General features: G+C 40.1%; 1 protein-coding gene across 6 annotated transcripts in view; it reads left to right on the top strand.

Moving 5' to 3' along the window:
- LOC105257711 (AF4/FMR2 family member 4) overlaps positions 1 to 21,162 on the top strand; it is a 201,692-nt gene that overhangs the window by 171,510 nt on the left and 9,020 nt on the right. For all 6 annotated transcript variants that reach the window (XM_025409695.1, XM_025409697.1, XM_025409696.1 and 3 more), the window contains 2 exons: positions 6,466 to 6,499; positions 20,856 to 20,904. In XM_025409695.1, the coding sequence (XP_025265480.1) occupies positions 6,466 to 6,499; positions 20,856 to 20,904 (83 nt within the window). The remainder of the gene's footprint in view (positions 1 to 6,465; positions 6,500 to 20,855; positions 20,905 to 21,162) is intronic.

Genomic DNA, 21,162 nt, shown 5'->3' on the forward strand with positions numbered 1-21,162 from the left:
CGCGATCGAAGTTGGCTCCCTAGTAAGGCCCCGCGCAAAGTGGGGGGACGTAACAAAGCCATCGGTACACGCAGGTGAAGCGACCGTCTGCTCGCCAAGCTGCTCTCGCAGGGGCCCCTCTTGTTGGCGCGTGTTACGGGGCCCGTTTGCCGCACCAGCGGCGCGCCACCCGGCAGCAAGCAACAGCAACAGCAGCAGCAGCGTGGTGGTAAGTAGAAAATCGTGCCGGCGATGCCGCCCGACTAGAAGGGGCCCCTTCGAGCCTCAGTCAACCGACGCGCCTCGCTAAGATCGTACGCGCCGCGCCATCGCGCTCTAACGCGATTTAAATTTGCCTCGAAACATCGACGGGAATTTACAGCTACAGTTCCAGGGCCGAGTTTAACGGAGAAAGAATCCCCGATCGAAACGCCGTTCGTTTTCTGGTGCTTCAATTTGATATCCGATGTTAGCAAGAGTCTCGAGGTGAACAGCGACGCATCGACGGGATTTATGGGGGCCACGCTTACGTAGTATCGATCGATTCCCCCCCGGCGAAGTTGAAAGTGAAAAAGAGGTGGAATCTTTAATCGAGGTTCCGACTCTCGTATCGTCATCGTTGCTTTGGAAGACGTGATAATTAAGGATGTTTTGTATGTACAATCTCAGCGAAAAGTAGCGGAAAATTAATATTGACGGATGTATCCACTTTTGGTGTATTTTGAGTGAGAAATTGTGCGGAATATTACAATTTGATCTACAGTGCAGAGATGTATTTTTTAATATTTATTACGTTTTTTACTGAAATATTCCAAATTTTGTTAATCGAAATGATGAACTTTTTGGCAGAGAATTTCGCCTTGTGACAGATACATGGATAACTTTATTGCATTATATTTGATATCTTTTTAACCAGTTAGTACTTGTATATTATTTGAGCAAATATTTCCTCTGTATCTAAACATGTGCAAATTTTAAACAAATACTAAATATTATTTCCATGTGTTTTTGGCATTTGAATCGACGTGGTTGTACGTTTCCCATAAGAGAACACATTAATTCGGTGCAAATCAAAATCCTTACAACTTGTGAATGCTTTAGTGAATCGATTTCAAAATTTTTGCCGAAGATTCTAAAACATACGTAAGAACATTCTGTATTTTCATTAAATATTTTGAATCAATATTTGCTCAATATTTTGAAAATAAGTACGAAACATCCTTAAGTACGCGAGGATCAAGGCGCCGACGAAAATTTCGCGACGTGCGCGACACATAATCGATCATTTTCGGCGGGATGTTAAGAAAGCCGGGCCGAATTAGTTCGCGACGAGTGCGACAATAGATGGGATGCGCGAGCGATATAATTGGATGTGCATATTTGAATTAATCAATGCCGCGTATTATCGAGCCGCCTGACGCTCATTTAAATTCAATTCGCTGTGAAATGTTGACGACAGGAGGTGAACGGGGGGGGGGAGAGGGGGGAGACAAAGTTGCGCGCAATATCGATCGGTTCGAGCGGTGTTGAGTTTCAAAACGAGGTTCAACTGACGCGTACCCCCCCTCCCCCTCCCCCGTTTCATCGCCTCGCGATGAAGTGTATCGCGTGACGTTCTTCATAAAGCTTTCCATTCTCGGCGCATATTTATCATTCACTGTCGTCGGCGAGTTTATCACCGTCTCATTAAAATTTGTTTCGCGCGATCAATCGTACCGCTATGCAATATTGACGTGAGGCCGTTCGAGGAAAACTCGTGTCATCGATCGTAGGCTCGAAGGTTTCGAAACGAGATTCGATCGGGGTCAGAGTTCAAAAAGAAGTTGCACGATTGTCGTAACGAACGCGCGTCTCTCTCCACTCCCCCCTCTCCCCGATTCCTCGCGAGGAGATATAATCGACTTAAATTGCATTTATAATCGTCGTTTGTTCGTTCCGCGTGCTTGTGAGAAATTTATAATTAAGATTTCTATACGCTATTGTGAAGCGCATCTCCCTTGAATAAGCTCGAATAAGTCGCATATTTTCGTTGAACGTCGAATAAGAGCCCCCCCCCTCCCGGGAGTCCCCCTCGTATTTAACGTGTATCGCGTGTCCGTAAAATCGATAATTTCGGTGCACCGCCGGAAGTTTCGACAAAGCGATCTGAATTCATGAGCGCGACGCTTATTCACGGTCGTCGATTCGTTTACTCGGCGCGATTTAATCGAGTATCTCTGGTCAGCGAAAATTGTCACAATCGAATCTGCGCGCGAGGCAGATATTTAGCGAGATATTCGAGAAAAAAAGAGCAGATCGTACGGTTAATTCCCTGTCGACTGACATTTACTTTCGCTATTTCAACCCAGGTGCAGTCGCGATTTACTGGAATGTCGAGCTACATATCACCTTATTTCCAGTAGGAGCAATTAGCCTCTAGAGTTACATGCTAAACGTCGCCGAGGAGAAACGTTTGGACTGGCACACGTGTCGCCAGCGTACTCGTTTCCGGCGTGCGCCGGAAGAGGAGGAGGCACCGGTGCGTTGTGCGCGCGCACGTGTGTGTATGTTAAGTTCAGTAGGGTGTACATAAGTAACCCCGAAGAGCCCTCTTCTGTCCGGATCCCAGCCGGGTCTGGGTCAGTCGCTCACGATCGTGTAAGAGGCTCGAGAACGTGTTTGCACTTCCGGCGCGCAACTCGACGAATTACCCTACGTCGACCTTGAAGAGCCCAGCCCCCGCTTCTCGCCCCCTCCTCTTTTACCTCGCGTTCTTTCTTTTTTGACGCCTCGTACCGTGATACCGTGCACTCTTCCGAAGTTAATCCCAACTTTCGAGCGAGTTTTAACGAAGCGCGGCCAAGTTTGCGCGCCGAAGGTCTCCCTCGGCCTCGCAATTTTACGACCTTGAAGAATTGTTCGCGCCTGCCGACATCTGTCTTCGCGGTGAAATGTTGTTCCATGACGTGGATATTGAGCAAACGCTATTGGGAAATATATATTCGTACGCGCGCGCGTTTACAGTTGGAGAATAATTTCTTTGCCCGTAGTGAATGTGGATCTGGCGTTTCGCAGCCTTGAAGAAAACTTTGCAGCGACGGTTTTTATCGGCGCATTTCCCGTCCTTTTTATGTATGCGTGCGTATGTATAAGAGAGACGCGAGTTTGAATTTATTCCTCGCTTAAACTTCGGAATATCCCCGGATAAATGCGAGCTTTGTATTATTTAAGCGCGCTGAATGCCCCGTTTGTGCGCTTAAGCGACTCTGCGCGGCTACCTTGTGCAATTTTCTGAGATAAAGTTGCTTCCACGGCAGTTCAGTGCATTGTGATAACGGAGTGTAATCCTCGTGATTCCGATAACAGGGAGAAAGTAGCTTTAAAAAAACACAATTTAGCGCGTGTCATAACTTCTCGACGGAAGCGCGATTGCGCGAATCTTAATTCAATCGCGTCAAATTTTAATTGAATTCTAGATCTCGGTGAACTTGATTAAACACTTTGATGAATCGACAGATTATCTTCACGAGTGCATAAACTCGGATATAATCGGAGAGTCTGAAGGGCAAATATTTCACATCGGATTTGTGTGTGCGTGCGTGAGTGGTTCGCGCTCGGAAACCGATCCAGAAGAGTCGCATCTGATGCAGCATCGCGAGTGTTGGTCGACGATCGGGGGTCTTACTTGCGTTGCAAGTGCGAGTAACATGAAACAGAGGCAACGACAGCGACAGCAGCGTGGGCGATAAGTCATGTTCAGCAGATTCGAGCTGCTTCAAGGCGCTGTCAACTATCTGCTGTTATCAGGTGCGCTGTTAAGCCGGTTCGCTCTCACTTTAGACTCGATCGATCGATCTTATGCTCTAGTAATTTACATAGTCAACGCGCGGAGAGATAAATCAACGGTGAGAAATAAATTTACGGTGCGTTGTTACCCGCAAATTGTCGTTTGGCAAATTTCGAATCTCGATGATTTTATCCATGTCAATTAACGACAATCGCCGCAATTTTAGTTCTTTCTCCGTCGTTTTTCTGTCTGGACCGGTTACCGCGAGAGAGTCGGTCGACAAATTTATAGATCGCGTCGCGTTTACATTGAATAAATTTAGCACGCGAATTATTTACGTGCCATTTCGTGCTGCTGAAAGTTGCGAAACGACTCTCGTCACGCATTTCCAGATGATATCGTTGATTTATATCATTAATTCAATCTTTTGTCTAAATAAAAGAATTAAAGAAATTAAGGTAACAAGAAATTTTATAGATCCAACCAGAAAATACTAATCAAATCCTTATAGTAAAATCTATTCAACGTTCTAGTTATAAAAAATCGAGTCTTACCGTGATAACTAGAAATTCTCGTTTGATTTAAGCAAATGCCTTCAATCATATACGTCTTGTTGATACAATCAAACGATTTTTCTCAGCAATTATTTATCTATCGGGAATTATTTTACGCAATTTAACGCACTGTGATTTTTTAAGTCGATAAACTTGTGCGCGAAAATTATAGAGATATTTAAATTTTCCCGTTGAAAAGTTTAAGTGGTGTCAACTTGACTGATTATTGACATGTAGTCGTTAACACAAGATACGACCTCGTGATACTTTAGCGCTAATTATTTTATTTTCCGACATCGAGAGCCACGGTTGTTGTGTGTTGTGCCACTGATTGATTGCAGTCATCTGTACCGAGTCGGCCGTTAAATTGCGACGTGGCGAATATTGATAATTAGGCGGTCGAGATTGCCGGATAATTTCGTACCTATTGTTGAAACAGCGGCCATGACGGCCGATGAATAATAAGTGCTTCGACATGCGATTACATAATCATTTATTGACATTATAATCGCCAAGAGTCTTTATTCTAATACGTTCATGTAAATTATTCAGCATAAATACGAATGAGAAGTAACAATATGCAAACATCTCTTGATAAAAAGAATATATGAAAATATAATATATATATTATGGGAGGCAAGATATACAAATTATATATATATATATATATATATATATATATATATATATATACAGGATGTCCCAAAACACATAATCAATCTTTCAAAGACAGATTCCTGGGACCAACGAAAATGTCGAGGCACTAATAATTTTCGAATTATAAGTGTTTGGAAATAAGGGATTTTTCGTAAACTAAGCTTTGTAGAAATAAAATATTAACAAAACCACATTCTTTGATTAATTTTAAATAGAGTTTACTTTAGTTGAGTTTTAATTTAAGGCTTAATTGCAAAGATATAGGATGACAAAAATTGGGAACATGCAAAAAATGATGGCCTTCATCGATATTTTCGCTGAGGAAAAATCGTCTCCAAATGATCCCAGGAATCTGTCTTTGAAAGATTGATTATGAGTTTTGGGACCCTGTGTGTATATATATATATATATATATATATATATATATATATATATATATAATGTAAAAATAATATATATATGTTATACATTTATGACATACTTTATACAAGAATGTGAAGAGAGAATTACGTGCAATTTCTAATGTTTGATGCCGATATAAATTCTAGAGCGGGTAAAAGATTTAGCAACAAACTTTCTGCTCTTGCTGGATTTCATTTCCGGCAGTGTCACGGCAACGTAATTTCTCGCGTAGCTTCGTAATAAACGTTGAAACACACACGCGCTTCCGCATTAGACGCGAACAGGATAAAATACGGCGAGCGAGAACGGCCGTCTGGGCCGTGTGTTCAGCCCTCTGTTTCGAATTTGGCCCTCGCTATCGTGCCGTAAACTCGCCCGAGCACCCCGAGTCCCTTTTCCCATGACGTGCGTGCATGCGTGCGTTGCGTGTACGCTATTGTTTACGCAATGCCGGTCGCGGCTTGCGTCCCGTGTGCGGCTTTCTTCCACCTCTTCCTTTCATCGTTACTTCCTCTGTTTCCCCCCCTCCTGTCGTCGCAAGCAGGTCATCGAATTTCTAAAGGCAATCTCGCGCACGGCAGACGGTCCCGTCAGAAGGACGACGTATCGATGCCGGTTGCGTGGAACGCAACAAACCGCTTCTTCGTAACTGCCTGAATTTCCTTTTGAATGTCGTTAACCGTTAGCTTCTTTTCACGCCATTGAATCGCGAAATTTCAGGTCACGATTATTAAAAATCCCATCATCATATGTTTATATTGATTCTATGATTATTTCACGTCAAGAAGATAAATATGTCCTACGATTATTTTGATTATTTTTCTCGAAAGACAGGGAGAGAGAGAATTTAATATTTAATTATTTAAATCAATGGACAGATGACTGGCCAGCATTATTATTCTTCTTTATAAACATATGTAAATAAAAGAGAAAACTTTTTCGTGAATCGATACGAGTGTTTATATAGGAGATGAGATTATTTTTTCGTAGAACTAGTTTACTGAATATTGATTTTAGCGTAAGAGGATGTGCCGTTCTCAGATCTCGATAATCAAACAATAATTAGTCTCTGCTAATTTTGCTAATAGCCGCTCTTTTCTGTTACAGAACGAGAGAGACATGCTGCCAGCAGATTATCTGCGTAAGTATACCAGCAAAACTAAAAACTATAGCAAAGGCTAAAAACTTTATTTCAAAAGTCTTACTTTCGTTTACTTTCACTTAAAACTCTTACAAATAATTTTACCCATTTTATTTCGTGAAAGAAAATATTTTTAGTTCGAAACAATATGTTTATTTCATAACAAAAATACAGGTACAATAAATCGAAACGAATGATCGAGCACTTTTTCTCATTCGTTGAATAATACATTTTTTAAATGCAATTTGCAACATTTGAATCACTTTTAATACCTAATCGGGCAAAATAAATCACGCATATATTCAATAAAGCAGCAAAAGAACTAGCAGACGTGTCGGCAAATATACCGGTTACATAAACCACAAAGTTTACTCCAGATTTTCACAGAGGCTTTTAATTAAACCGCTCGGTGCGCTGCAATTTTTCGGCCTGTTAATTATTTTACCGAATATTTTGTTTTTTTTTGTTCACTGCACACAAACGCATAATCACGTCGCATAGTCTCTGATTGTTTGCTCTTAAACAAGCGATTTTTTAATTCACGCAAAAAGTACATACTACGAGAATTCCCATTTGACAAGTCAAATTATCAAAGTGAAAGTGAACGACCGATGTTTTCTGCATTACCGTTATATACCTGTAACAAAAAAAAAAGTATTAAAGGTATACACGCGACGGAGAGGAGATCCGGACAACACGTGAACGCTGCTAATAAAGATATTTCCAAGTTTCTCACGTGTGGTGGGTTCCTTGCCTCCGTGTGACGGCGGTTTGGAAAACTTTCTTTCTTCTTCGGCGTAGACGAAACACTCTGTACATTTTTATGACGACCTTACCGTACCTCTTTACCTCATCGTCACCTTTCCGTCGGCATTTTCTGAAAATTTCTCGTGCAAACTTGGAAACTCTCCGCGAGGAAATTTCTCACATTTCCGATAATATATTTGATTTATATACCTATCTCGATTCGGTAAATTTGTTTGATGAATAATTCAATAAGTAATGAATAAATTGCAGTAACGTTAATTAACGTAACAATTAATAAGAGAGAGATTTATATTTTCCGCAAAAATACAATTATATAAAAAAAGATTGATTTTTTACATTAATTGTAAAAAAAATCTTTATCTCTTCAATATAATGTCGATTATGAAGCATCGAGTTTGATCAAATAAAATGAACAAATGCCACAACAAAAGCATACCGCATGAAATTGCCATGCACAGTAATTTCGAAAAATTTAATTCGCATTTCCCGGAGGATTTTCGGGAAACAAGAATTGGACAGTCGGTGTATTCGTGTAATACGATGATTCCCTGAAACCGGAGTGGTTTACATCGTAACGATTAATCAGAGAAAGAGAAAAAAAAATTAACGAGCCGACGAAAAGGGTAGGCAAAAGTGTTTCCTATCCTCGCTTCCCCTTTTCTCCAACTTTAGGGCTTCGACCCTCCTTGAACAATCTTTTCCCCTAATAACAGCCGCTCCACATGCTCTCTCTCGCTTATGATGGAAAAGTGGGTCGCGACCGAATGCTTTTTTCCTCGTGTTTCATGCTTCTTCCGAACCGGAGTTTCGGGTCGATCTTTTATTTGTACGTGCTGTGTGGCTTCAAAAAGGGTGCATAATCAGCGTTTTAAGCGAAAATTTAATCGCCCGCCTGCCGCGTCGTTTAACACGGAGAATTAAAAGGGCTAATTAAACCGTTAATACCACGTTGTTTTTGACAGCGCGCATCAGAAAACCAGTTGCTAACAAATTAATTTTTTTTTAATGAATTAATCATCATATTACTCCAAAGACTACGATTCCTTTATACTTGAAGTATCTCGATTTCCTCGTTGGTTTTGCAGAACATGATTGATGTGAGCGATTAAACTTCTCACTTCTCGGCTCATAAAAATCAGAATGGACTGTAAATATTTTTTCTCCTTTCTCCTCTTCGGCGAAAAATGTTGTTTCTATTTGTGTTGATTCCATTTGCTAAAATTTTGCAATATAACGAGAAGTTCGTGCGTTATCAGACGAGCGGCTCGCGTCCTTGTCGATCCGATAAGCGACCCGTCACACACGAGCTGATAACGAGTTTTAGTTCTTCGCGATCGCTCGATTTATTTCGCAATAAAGTGTGTAAATATTCTCTCCTTGTCTCTTTGACGAGTAACGATTTATTAAGTGTGTAACTTTTAATTGTCAGTTTGGGATTCGACTCGGGTTGACATTTCATCTCGATATTTATTATCATTTATTATTTTTTCAACTCATGTAAAATGAAAATCGAATTTTTCTCTAGAAGTAAAAATTCCTTTTATTCTAAAATTATTGCATCTAGATCGATACAATTTTACGATCGTTAATTAATAATTATTCCTCCTCTTACGCGCTTACGTTTCGTCCGCCGATTACGCGTGAAATTTACGACTGCATCCGATCGTTCGATTACTTCGTACCTTGTCGAGCGTCTTCTGGCATTCGGGCATACATTGTACATTGCGAATCGCGATAACGGGTTTATCGGGATACCTATCTGCGGCATGTGCGCGAGTTGCAGTCGTAAGTACTGTCGTCGACGTAGAGAGCCGGCCGTGTGCGTCAGAGATTTCTCACTACGAGCTTTTCGCCATTAGTAGCGCGAATGTTTTCATTGAGAAATTTACTTAGTTTCTTAGACGTGATGCTGTGCTAGCGAGATCTAAAATCATAATAAATATCGATGTGAAACGAGATTGACGGATTAAATATACACGTATGAGAACGATATAATTATTGATTTCAATTATAACTCTGCATCTAAATATGCAAAATTGAGAGTCGAAATTCATCGAATAAAAAATGGAATATTTTGAGAATTTCGACTCTCAAGTTATAAATCAAGAAAACTCGTGAGCATTGAATGAATCGAGTTAAAAATGGCAAGTTAGACAACCGTGAATTGAGAGATTAAAAGTTACACAAACTTTTGAAAAATCTGTTCTATTTTTAGTGAAAAGATAAAACAAATTCGCGCAATATATGGCGAAGTAAAACGAGCGTTGGCGAGGAAGGAAAACTAGTTATCAGCGAGTTAAAAGCGCGTTATCAAATTATACGCTTACGTTCAACATGACTAGAATTTCTAATTAGTCCGATTAAGATTTACTTTAATAAATACTAGAAACATAATTAGCCTTTTTGCAGCTAGATATCGTTCTATCAATTATATTTCCTGCCATCCAAATCAAAGTCCTTAGATTCCATTTCAACGATAATTTATTAATTAATTTTATAATAATAACACGTGTCATTCTAAATCTCTCTCGCAATCTTCTGCATCAATAATGTTTACAACGTGGCAAGAGGATTTCGAATGGCGAATAGCACCGCAGGGTTCGTCGATCATTCTTCGCACCTCGATCGCATCTCGCCGCGACGTGTGAATGATAAAGAGACATATAATCAGCGAGGCATACGCGCCTTGTCCGAGACTCTATCTCGCGAGAGTAATGAGAACGAGCTTGGTTGCTTCGCGGACGCGAAACGCAGTTAAGTCGAAGATGCTAGATGCGGATAAAAGGGGGCGGAAAACCGGATCGCAAATAAAGTCTCAGACGCCAGATGCGCGTCGCTACTCTTTCCGACGACAACGATGAAAAATTCGCTCCAGATTAGAATCGTCGTCACAGAGGTTTAAAATGTTGCTCGAGAAAATGCGCTGCAGATTATTCCGATGCACGAAGACGCGTCCCTGAGAATTATTCGATGAAATTCTGGCTTCTGACTACACGTCATTCGCGTTAAATATTTGTAATAGCACATATTAACATCCTGAGAGAATATGAAGCAGATATTTTTGTCCGAAATGTGCAATTTAAAAAATTTTAATATAAAATGCTGCTTCATAAAATACCTCGTATCCATAATTTCAGTTCGGGATTGCATTTAATTTTTTTATTTAATTCTAATTTTTAATTTACAAAATTGAAATATTCTTTTCAATTATATCAAGATGTTTGTCAAAACGGATACTTATAAATTGTTTTTCAACAACCACGGAAATGTGTGCAGGGTAAATTTCGCACTGAAAAAAAAATCTGGTTGCATTAATTAAAATTCTGGTAGATTCAACCAGTATGTCTGTTGGAAAATGGACGAACCAGAATTCTTGTAGGAATTACAAGATGAATCTGATTAATTTCTTCCTGTTAAATTTATCAAATTTTCTGGTTATTAATACTAAATTTCCCAGCACCAAGTCGTCTAAAATTTTTTCCATCTAATCTCAAAAGTCTGTTTGATATTTTGAATTCTAACAAGATTATTGGATAAATTTAATTCAGATTATTGAATAAATTATTTTAACTTCAGTTTGTCAGAAATTAACCTGATAAACAGTGATGCAAGAAGAGGATGCAGCTCAAACACACACAATCAGAGAGCTAGCGTCCTCTTTCTGGCACTACTGCTCGTAAGAGAAAAAAAATATACTTTGGATTTAATGTTAATACTAATTCTTTATATACATTTCATGGCAAATATTGAATACGAGTTAAGTTAAAAGGCTTGCCGCTTAGTGGCAAGCAAATAAATTAATGTAACAAGAAATTTTATAGATCCGACCTGAAAATACTAACCAAATTCTTCTCTATAGTAAAATCTATTAAACGTTCTAGTTATAAAAAATCGAGTCTTATCACGATAATTAAAAATTCTTGTTTGATTTAGCCAAAATGCCTTCAATCATATACGTTCTTGTTGGTACAATCAAACGATTTTTCTCAGTGCGGGAAATCGTAAATACGCCTCAGAAATGAACGAAGGGTAATCTTCGTTCCGCGGATCGCTTTCGCAAAACGCGCAACACGATAATTTACATCCGCGGATTAAGGAGCGCGCTCTAAAGCGGGCAATCTCATTAACGCGGTCGCGGAAAGTGACGGCTCGAAATGGCCAAACGCAACGGGGGATCTCTCGGCGAGTTGAAACGAGAAGACGAATAGAGAGAACGCGCGCTCGCCTCGCCGATTATGTCCTCGGCGTTAACTAAGTCGCGGGATTAAGCCGGATGAGACACCGTTAAGCCGAACGGCGGCCCACCTATGGCATTTTTAACGTCGTATATCCTCTTTCGAGGGCGGTCTCGTGCAAAGTAAACGATCTACATCATTACGAATTCGCCTTTTATTCATTTCTAGCGATGACGTCCCGGTAGAGGACGTTTGCTCGAAAACGGGAAGAGAGCCTCGAGATTCGTTTCATATCGCGCTACCGCGCGAGTGAGCTTTATCGTAATCGCTCTTTGTCGACCGACGGGCGTGTGAGCTATCGCTAGCTATTAAATAGTGAAACGAGGAAAATCTCGATTGGAACGCTCACGGAAGTTCTTTATTTCTCGCGTTTCGAGATTACCATTTGTAACACGTACAAAAAAGAATTAATCAACGTGTTTGAATTTTTATTACGATAAAGGGGGAAAAAGAAATATATTATATATATTTGCATTTTTCGATTAAATAACGATTTAAAAACGATTTAAAAACGTTGCTTCTGGGTCGTAATATTTTTTATCATTGAAGAAGTTTATTCTTTACGGTGTACCGATGATCGTGTCCCGAGGGTTTCTATGAATAGCGAGACGATTGGCACGCAAATTCTTTCGAGACGTCTTTTTTAACGTCGCGACGTCGATCGGTTAGAATGGAATTAATGGGCGTCGCCGTTTGATTCGGCGCGCGTGTCTATTTTCGAGAGTCCAACCGAAACACCAGGCGCCCACCGCGATCTAAATTAACTCGTTGGCTTCAAAGCGAATCGCCAATCGGTAAACATAGTTAGCGAAAAACATCGCAGCGTTCGATTGTTTTAGAGGCAGTGAATTATTCCGTATGATTACTCGATTAGTCGGAAACTATCGCGAACAATAAAATCAGCGAGGAACAATTGGAGCGATCAAAATTTTAAACGAAAAAAAAAATTATGCATCTATTTCTGCTTTTCACGAAGCGAGATGCATTTAGCAATGACGCAATGACTAGAGGAAAATGGAGCTGTTTTTAAAAACATAATACGATATAAAAAAAAAAATCTTATTTTCGACTCTCTGATTTGACATAAATCTCTCTTTGACGAAGCGGATGATTCAAATTATTGAAGGTAGGAACCTGTCTAAACCCTTCGTATCGTAAAGTCAAAGGACAAAATCTCGCAGTGGTACACATCGCCACAAGGTGGAAATGAAATCATCCGACGCGAAGGTCTTCCTCGTCGCAGCCCACCGCGACGCAATCGCCGGTAATTGCTTTATTGTCGCGCAAATTTGCCGTGGAGAGAGCCGCGGCGTTTATCTTCTCGGGTACCGATATTTCGTCTCCTCTTTCCTCCGGCTTTCCATATCTCATCCCCGGCCCCGCCGTCGCCGTCGCGCTGGAGGCGCGCAAAATTCTCCATCCACCTCCCTCTCTTCTCTTTACCCTCCCTCTCTCTATCTCTCTTTTCCATGGAGCAGGACGGAGGCGAAATTATTACCGATGCTCGCCCGCACGGCGCCTTCCACCATCGATGCACACGATGCAGACGCGTACATACTCCGAATCGCGATGCACACAATACAGAGAGACCCGAGTGGCGTGCGAACTTAACGTATGCATGCATACACTGAGAAAAATCGTTCGATTGTATCAACAAGACGTATGATTGAAGGCATTTTAAATCAAACAAGAATTTTTAGTTATCATGATAAGACTCGATTTTTTATAATTAGAACGTTTAATAGATTTTACTATAAGGATTTGGTTAGTGTTTTCTGGTTAAATCTATAAAATTTCTTGTTACATTAATTTCTTTGCTTGCTTCTTAACTTCACTCGTATTTAATATTTGCCTTGAAATATATATAAAGAACTAGTATTAATATTAAATCCAACGTATATTTTTTTTTCTTACGAGCAGTAGTGCCAGAAAGAGGACGCTAGCTCTCTGATTGTGTGTGTTTGAGCTGCATTCCTCTTCTTGCATCACTGTTTATCAGTTTAATTTCTAAGAAATTGAACTTAAAATAATTTATTCAATAATCTGGATTGAATTTATCCAATAAAACCTTGTTGGAATTCAGACTATTAAACAGACTTTTGAGATTAGATGGACAAAATTTTAGACAATTTTGGTGCTGGCGAGTTTAGTATTATTAACCAGAAAATTTGGTAAATTTAACAGGAAGAAATTAATCAGATTCATCTGGTAATTCCTACAAGAATTCTGGTTCGTCCCTTTTCCAACAGACATACTGGTTGAATTTACCAGAATTCTAATTAATACCAAATTTTTTCTCAGTGTACGTAAAACGCAAAAACGGTAACTGACGTATAACCGGTGGTAGCAAGTCGGGATGGGAGGGGGAGGGGGGATAGAGAAGAACGGGAGATTAAAAGTGGGTTAGAGGGAAAGAAAGAGATGCACATAGGAGTGGTCCGATCTCGACCTGTGGGAGGACCGCGCACCTGGGTAATCTTTACGGGAAGAGAGAGAAGCCTTGCGAGAGAAATTGCGAAACTCGGATATCTCGTTCGCGCGGTCTTCGCAAATTTAGCCGTCGAGTAGTAGAGCCGGCTAAAATTATCCCCGCTTCTTCTTTCCTCGATCGTCTCGCGATGCGTCGTGTACGAGTAGAAGTTAAATAGAGCGGAAAGTCAATTCCATTTTCCCTCCTTCCCTCCCTCCCTCCTTCCTTCGAGGGTAATTAACACGCGCGCCAGATTGCACCGTTCATTAATCTTTAGAGATGTTTTTTGCCATTCGGCGAAAGCAATTAGCTGTTATTTGACTTGCATTCCTTGATCGAAGGGAAAAGCGATGCAGTTGCGGTCTCGCTGCTTTGAATTGAAGGAGAACGAGGTTTATAATCGGCATTAGTTGATTTAATGTCGCGATGATAATGTAACGTAGGATTACTCCAATTTTCAATTTATGTGGACGATATAGAGAATCTAGGAAAATTCGAAACGTTGAATCCTAATTAACTCAGTAAACGATATATTTTCGAATATTCCATACAAAATGCCACTCGCCAGAAGAAATTTAATCGAACTAATTAAAAGCGATGACACACGCGTAATCGTATCGGACGTGTATTCGGGCACCGCAAATCTGCCGGAAATTCACTCTGTCAGGTACAGGTGTTGTGCACCCTGTATCGAGCCAGCCCTGCGCGCGGACACACGTACGTAACGTGTGCATTCGTGTGTGTCACGCTCACGCACACACGGACGCAGAGGTGTGCGTACGTGTGTGTGGTGCATCGACGGCGTTACGCGGATGCAGATGGCGTATAACCAGGAGCGGTAAAGCGGACGAGGAGAGAAGTGGAAGGGAAGTTTAAAGCCGAGAGGGAGGGAATGCGAGAGCGTAACTCGCTGGGGAAGGAGAGAGACGGATGGCGTCGCGTTGAAGCGAGATGGGAACACAACGGCGGGTTTAAAGGGGTTCGCGACAGAGACAAAGGCAAAATTCGCCTTTTAGAGGAAAGAGGGATAGAATGCTGGGAAGAAAAAGAAGAGAGAAATGAGAGGATAAATAGAGGGAGAAAAGAGGCACAAAAGGCAGTAGGATGATGGTAGAGAAAGGGGATCAACCAGAGAACGAAGAGGGCTTGTCGCGTTGTTGGAGACGGAAAAAGTTAGAAGGAGAGAAAGCGGATGAAGGAGGAAGAGAGGAAGCGATAGATATAAACAGGCCGTTCCGCCGCTACCGAATAGCTTTTCAGTCGTGGATTATTTGATAAATCCTCCCGGTCTCAATCTTTCCTTTACTGAAAGAGAACATCTTGTAGCAAGTCTGAAGATGCTCAGTGGCCAGAATGCCCGACCTTGTTTGGAATAATTTTTCTCGGATAAGAAATCTTTGAGAGTAAAAAATTTCATCTTTTGCGAATGCATTAAAAAGTGTATATAATAATTTTAATCTAAATCTTCGACTCTCTTTAATACCATCAAGTATTTAAAAGAAGTAGATCGAGGGGGATATCGATTAGGGAGAACGGTCGATCGAGAGAAATCAGTCTCCAGATATGCCAATTAATTAGTACCACCGTCACGATATACACTTCGATAACATATATACCGGTGTATACGGATACTCCGGTTCGGAGATACTCCGTATACTCGGAAACTTCCGAAGTCATTCGCAACAAGCGGCTTGCTAGCTAGCTAGCTGCCTCGTGGAGTTCTATTCACCACTATGCCGTCACTATCAGTGCCATCGCCACTACCACTATCACGTTACCGCATCGTTGCCTCCTCCGTCTTGTCCTCCATCGTCACCACCACCTCCTTCAGCGACCAACCTCCCAGCCTCCTCCTCTCGAGACCTCCACCTCCCGCCGGTCTCTTCTGCGCTTCTCATCGTTCCCTCTCTTTAATAGCAAGCAGAACTTACACCAGCTTCAATTCCGAGCACATATACATGCATACATGCACACATACACGGTTACATGCTATCGTATCGTGCCGCTAGACAGCGATGGAGAAGAATTAAGGCTGCGAGCTAACAACGCGGATATTGCCTTTCGTTATGTCACCGGGGATGTTGCGCGTTAATTATGTCGATTAACCCATTAGTTTCTTGCCGCGCTATCCTCCGTTTTTGCGTATTCCATCTATATTTATCTCGTCTCTATAATTGGAATCATTCTTGAAATGCGCATATTGATACTGCGCTTTTTTTTTTTTATAGATACACACATGCATTTTACACGTGATGAACATGTCTTTCATATATCGTGACAAGTTTATGCGATCACGCTTTCTATTGTCTGATTTTTTTTTTTTTTTTTTTTTTTTTTAATCTGATTGCATTCGCGATGTCGCGTCGCTGTGAAATCGTGTTCGGGAGCCGCCTGTCAATTGTAACGAAACGGTAAAAGCGCACGTGCCACGAGTGGCAAACGAACACGATGACAGAGAGCGCGGCAGATGAGATAATAGATAATAGACACACACCGGGGCGATTGTTCGCGCAAACGCTTTGAATAGACGCCGCGTGGCAGAAGCTCGTAAACGAGGTTCCTGCGAACTTGCCCTCGATTAAGATCATTATCCTTTTTTTACGTCGTTTACCCTAGAGCTATAGACTAGAGTCCTGTTACTCGTCAACGTGTAACGTGTCAGAAAATTTAATTTATCGCTAATCATATCAGTCTCGATTTTATTAATTCTTCAACTAACTCTTAAAAAAATAAAGTCGGGAAATTTGAAGTGTAATAAAATATAAATAATTAGTTGAAATTATTTTACTATTTTATTTGTGTTTCAATGCTTTCCTCGCTTATGTATTTAACTAAACTTTTTTTGAAAGAGATAAATTAAAATAATACCGAATTCAAGATTTATATTTTTGATAATAACCAGAAGAGGAATGTGTTAAAAACTGTAGCAAAGTAGAATATTATTACAGTAATTTGTAGAAAACATTTAATTTTCATACAATGTTAATTACAATTAGTCTTTTATTGGTCGTAATTATTATTTGATGTCATTAGCATTTAACGAGCTGTGTTACTGATATATTAAATTGTTAATAATATTGTTAATATATTGTTAATATTATTAATATATTGTTAATATAATAATGTATCTAGAATCTTACATATATTAATATATACAATGTGCATGTATTTTTCACTAATTTAATTTTAGAAATTCTGAAAAGCAGTTTTGAAGTAATACTACGACAAAGGGGTTAAATTCTGTCAAATATGACAAAATCGCGTATAAATTCCTTCACGATTGAAATCCTATATCCTCTTACACAATCTTCATGTCAGCACGTCTGAAGAAAACATGACACTTGCTCGTTAATCTCGATTTTTCCTCCCTCGTTCGTTCTTATCAAAGAAGGAACTCTCGTTCACGCCTTTCCCTTTAATGAAACGTCTCTCGTTTTCCTTTTTTTTTTACGCTCGCGGAAACGTTTTTCGCTCGTTTCTTCGACGCCGGATACGTGTTCTTCCTCGTTCCGTCCGCACGCACACGCACACGTTCGACGTGGGTGTCTCCTCCGAGCAACACGCTTACGACACGGCCACGACGGTTCCGTTGCATGTCGGAACGCGAGGTTAAAGGAACGCCTCGCGCGAACAGGTTCCCTTCCTTTACCGAGGCGCCGACCGCCGAAGGGAGACGGTGAGTTGCATCAACGCCAACGACACAGTTGGAGACTGACAATGGACCGCGTTCTCACCGCCCGTTTAAGCATTTAAATCGTGAAGAGTCTGTAGAGAACGGAGTGAATTTCAAGTACATAGATACGTGAAAATTGCAAAAAACTATTACGTAAATTCTAATTATCCTATTCCATATTTATTATATATATTTCTTTATTACATATTTATTTATTATTCAGAATGATAGTTTAAAAAAAGAATGTCGAACATCACATGAGAAATTAATAATTCTTCTTATGATGAAAAAATCAAAAAAGTGCGAAATATTTTCTTGATTCGTTAATATGCGGAAAATAAATCAGAAACTTGCGAGCATAAATTTTTAAGTGAAATAGGACTAAATGATGGAATAGGACTAGAACAAATGATTAATCACGTTGATTTATGTTTCGATAGAGAATAATGGAATTGAGAATATAAAGTTATATTTGAATAGAATGGTAAAATTGATGAAATTTTTTCGGATACGCGCCTCTCGTTAACGATGAAGTATGTGCTTTGATAAATCGCATGCATTTATCATTAATCGTCGTTTTCCCCGGAGAAAAATGCAACTCGCGTGCTCATAACAAAGCGCAAACGTCGAACGGTACGGTTCTAAAATTGTAAACGTTCCCACGAAGCCGAGTAATTTGTACCGTTCGAGACGCGATCGTTAAACTCTTTCGTGCGGCGATTTAGCAGGTTTCTTGCTGGCAGCGGCGAGCCAGTCAGCAGAAGCTTAGACGTTGGCGTAATTCGAATCAAATCGTGGCTATTATTAGCTCCTCTAGGACAATACGGCTATACAGTTACTCCCGAATTTGATGAAATAAAATTCCATGTATCCCTTGTAAAAATGAATTTTTTAGCTTCTGCAAGATGCATGAATCTGTTCTATCAAGAAGGATGCAAATATCTTTCTATATAAATAACCCAATTTTTGATTAATTTTGTAAGTCATGTTATATTTCTTCACACCCAGAATATAAAATAAAGAAAAACTACAAATGTGATAAAAAGTTTTAAGAGTAAATAAACTTTACAACACATTTATATAAAACTTTGTAAATTAAAATATATCCCCTTTCAATCTCGCAATTTCTGACAAGCCCTCGTAATTGTCGAAAAATTCAACCTCTTCAAGCAAATAAAATCTAATAAAGAATATAAAATAAAGAAAAACTACAAAGTGTGATAAAAAGTTTTAAGAGTAAATAAACTATACGACACATTTAAAAAACTTTAATAAAACTTTAAGTATAAATTAAAATATATCCCCTTTCAGTCTCGCAAATTCTTTCTAACAAGCCTTCCTAATTTTCGAAAAATTCAACATCTTCAAGCAAGTAAAATCCTCGTGCAGCCTTGTCAATCGAGTTAGATGCTAGGCAGAGGCGAGAGAGCGAGCTTTAGCGCACGCAGAGTCAGTGTGGCGAAACCACAAGGCACCGCTCGCAGAGCGCGCGGACGTAGGACAGTGCATCGAGGGTCGATGCCCTCCACCGTGCGCCATCGATGTTCGGTGCTCTACGTATTTTCTCTTTATCTCCTTCTTTCTCTCTTTCTCTCCCCACACACACACACACACACCGTGGTTTTCTGCCGCCGGATACTATATCCTCGCCCCGGCCTTGTCCCCGGGCTCTCTCTATTCCACATCGGCCGGATACTCGTCGGACAGAGTCCTTAGAGGCTCGCATGTCTCTCGCGATGATCGAAAAAGGACGAAGGCGTCCTCTCCCGCCCCCGCGCGTTTCGCTCTGCTCGAGGACAGGAAAAAAAAATATCAACAACAACAAAGAAAGGCGAAAGATGCGCTCTCGAGATGCCCGGACAACACACGCGCGATTATCCTTCTTATTAAATTAAACGCGGCTAATTCCAAGGGCAAACTGATAAACGACGTATTTGCTTAATGACGTAGAAGCAGGTAATTGCGATCGCCGTTCAACAGTTTGTCCGAGGAGCGTTCGTCGAGAGCGAGGTAATCTCTGGGAATCGCGATGCAACGAGCTTACTCGGAAGCAATTACTTCGACCATCTGCTTTTCTCATAGAGCCGACTTTAATCTCGATGATATTTTCATACAAAAATATATATTAGTTCCCTCTTAGTGTTATCTTGTAAATCTCTCGATGCTCGAAAAACAATGTATTTCGTTGAGTCAGCTGTATTAGGGATTTCACATTTTTTGTTGCCTGTATAAACATGACCTTGTCCAGGAAGCATACATTATTATTATCCACTTTATTAAATTAAGCGAGAGAGCCGATTCAGAGTGCAGATAATGAACGACGTGACTTGAAATTAATATCCTAACTTTTTAATGCATTTAAGCATTCGCGAGAGCGAAAGCAATAAATTATCTCGCGTGTAATTTAATATACGTTGATTACACGTAATATATATCATATATAAAATAATATGCATTACATATTGCACGCGCTTTTCATCTTGATAATTTTTTAAGCTTCCAACCGCTGCGAGGCACACCTGTATGCGTATTGTGAAATTTTCATTTTAGGAATTTAGAAGTCTAATGCAATTTTTATATCGTCCGCAATAATAATACACATATTTCCATTTTTTCCCATGCGTCATAAATTCCTTCTCGTTATTAAACAAAAATTTTATATAAAATTTTCACATTTTTCCAATTGCATTCAATTCGAATTAACTGACTCTAGCTTCAGGCTTTTCAAGGGGAACCATCGTAGAATGCGAGAAACGCTAAGGGATGAGTGACAGAGACAAAATAGTCGCTCTAGAAAGAAGAATCAATGAATGATTGCTCCTTCTTATTGTCAGTATGCGATGCTCCACAGGTTGCAGTCGCACGTGTATTCCTCGCATGCATATCTCTCTCTCTCTCTCTCTCTCTCTCTCTCTCTCTCTCTTCTCGATTCTAATCGAGTATGCTCATCGTTCGTGATATCAAATTATCTCCATCTTCTGTTGACTGCTATCTGCTGCTGCAGCCGTTTAAAATCTCTCGCATCTAGTTGCGCCGAATGGGCTTCCTTGTTTGACGAGTGGCGCTCGAGCGATTTCAGAAGGATCGCGTTAAACAGTGAGCTATAAATCCCCCTCAGCGTTCACTTCACTAAGGCACTTCGATGAATCACACGAGCCAGTGCTTCTCATTCTCGAGATTAAATTGAACGACGCTTTCTTTCTGTTACAGTGATCTCGAGGGGGACTTGCACTTGTCAGATAGTGAAGATGAGGAAAAGGTAACGTCTCTGTGAATGCAGATTTTTTATATTTATATCTTAATTACGATCCAATTAAATAAAGTGTGAATTATGATTATCAGTTGCAAATTAGATATTGAAGTTTACAAATTAGATATTGATTACATATTAATGAGATAATGAACATTAGACTTTTAATTCTAATCTGTTATTTTTAAACTCGACGTTAAACAAAAGTTAAACTTTCGTTTGCTTGGTTTTTCTTTCCTTCTTACAATACAGAATATTGCAGAGTAC

The sequence above is a fragment of the Camponotus floridanus genome, unplaced genomic scaffold (genome assembly GCF_003227725.1).
Source record: "Camponotus floridanus strain SB8 unplaced genomic scaffold, Cflo_v7.5 scaffold28, whole genome shotgun sequence".
Lineage (NCBI taxonomy): Eukaryota > Metazoa > Arthropoda > Insecta > Hymenoptera > Formicidae > Camponotus > Camponotus floridanus.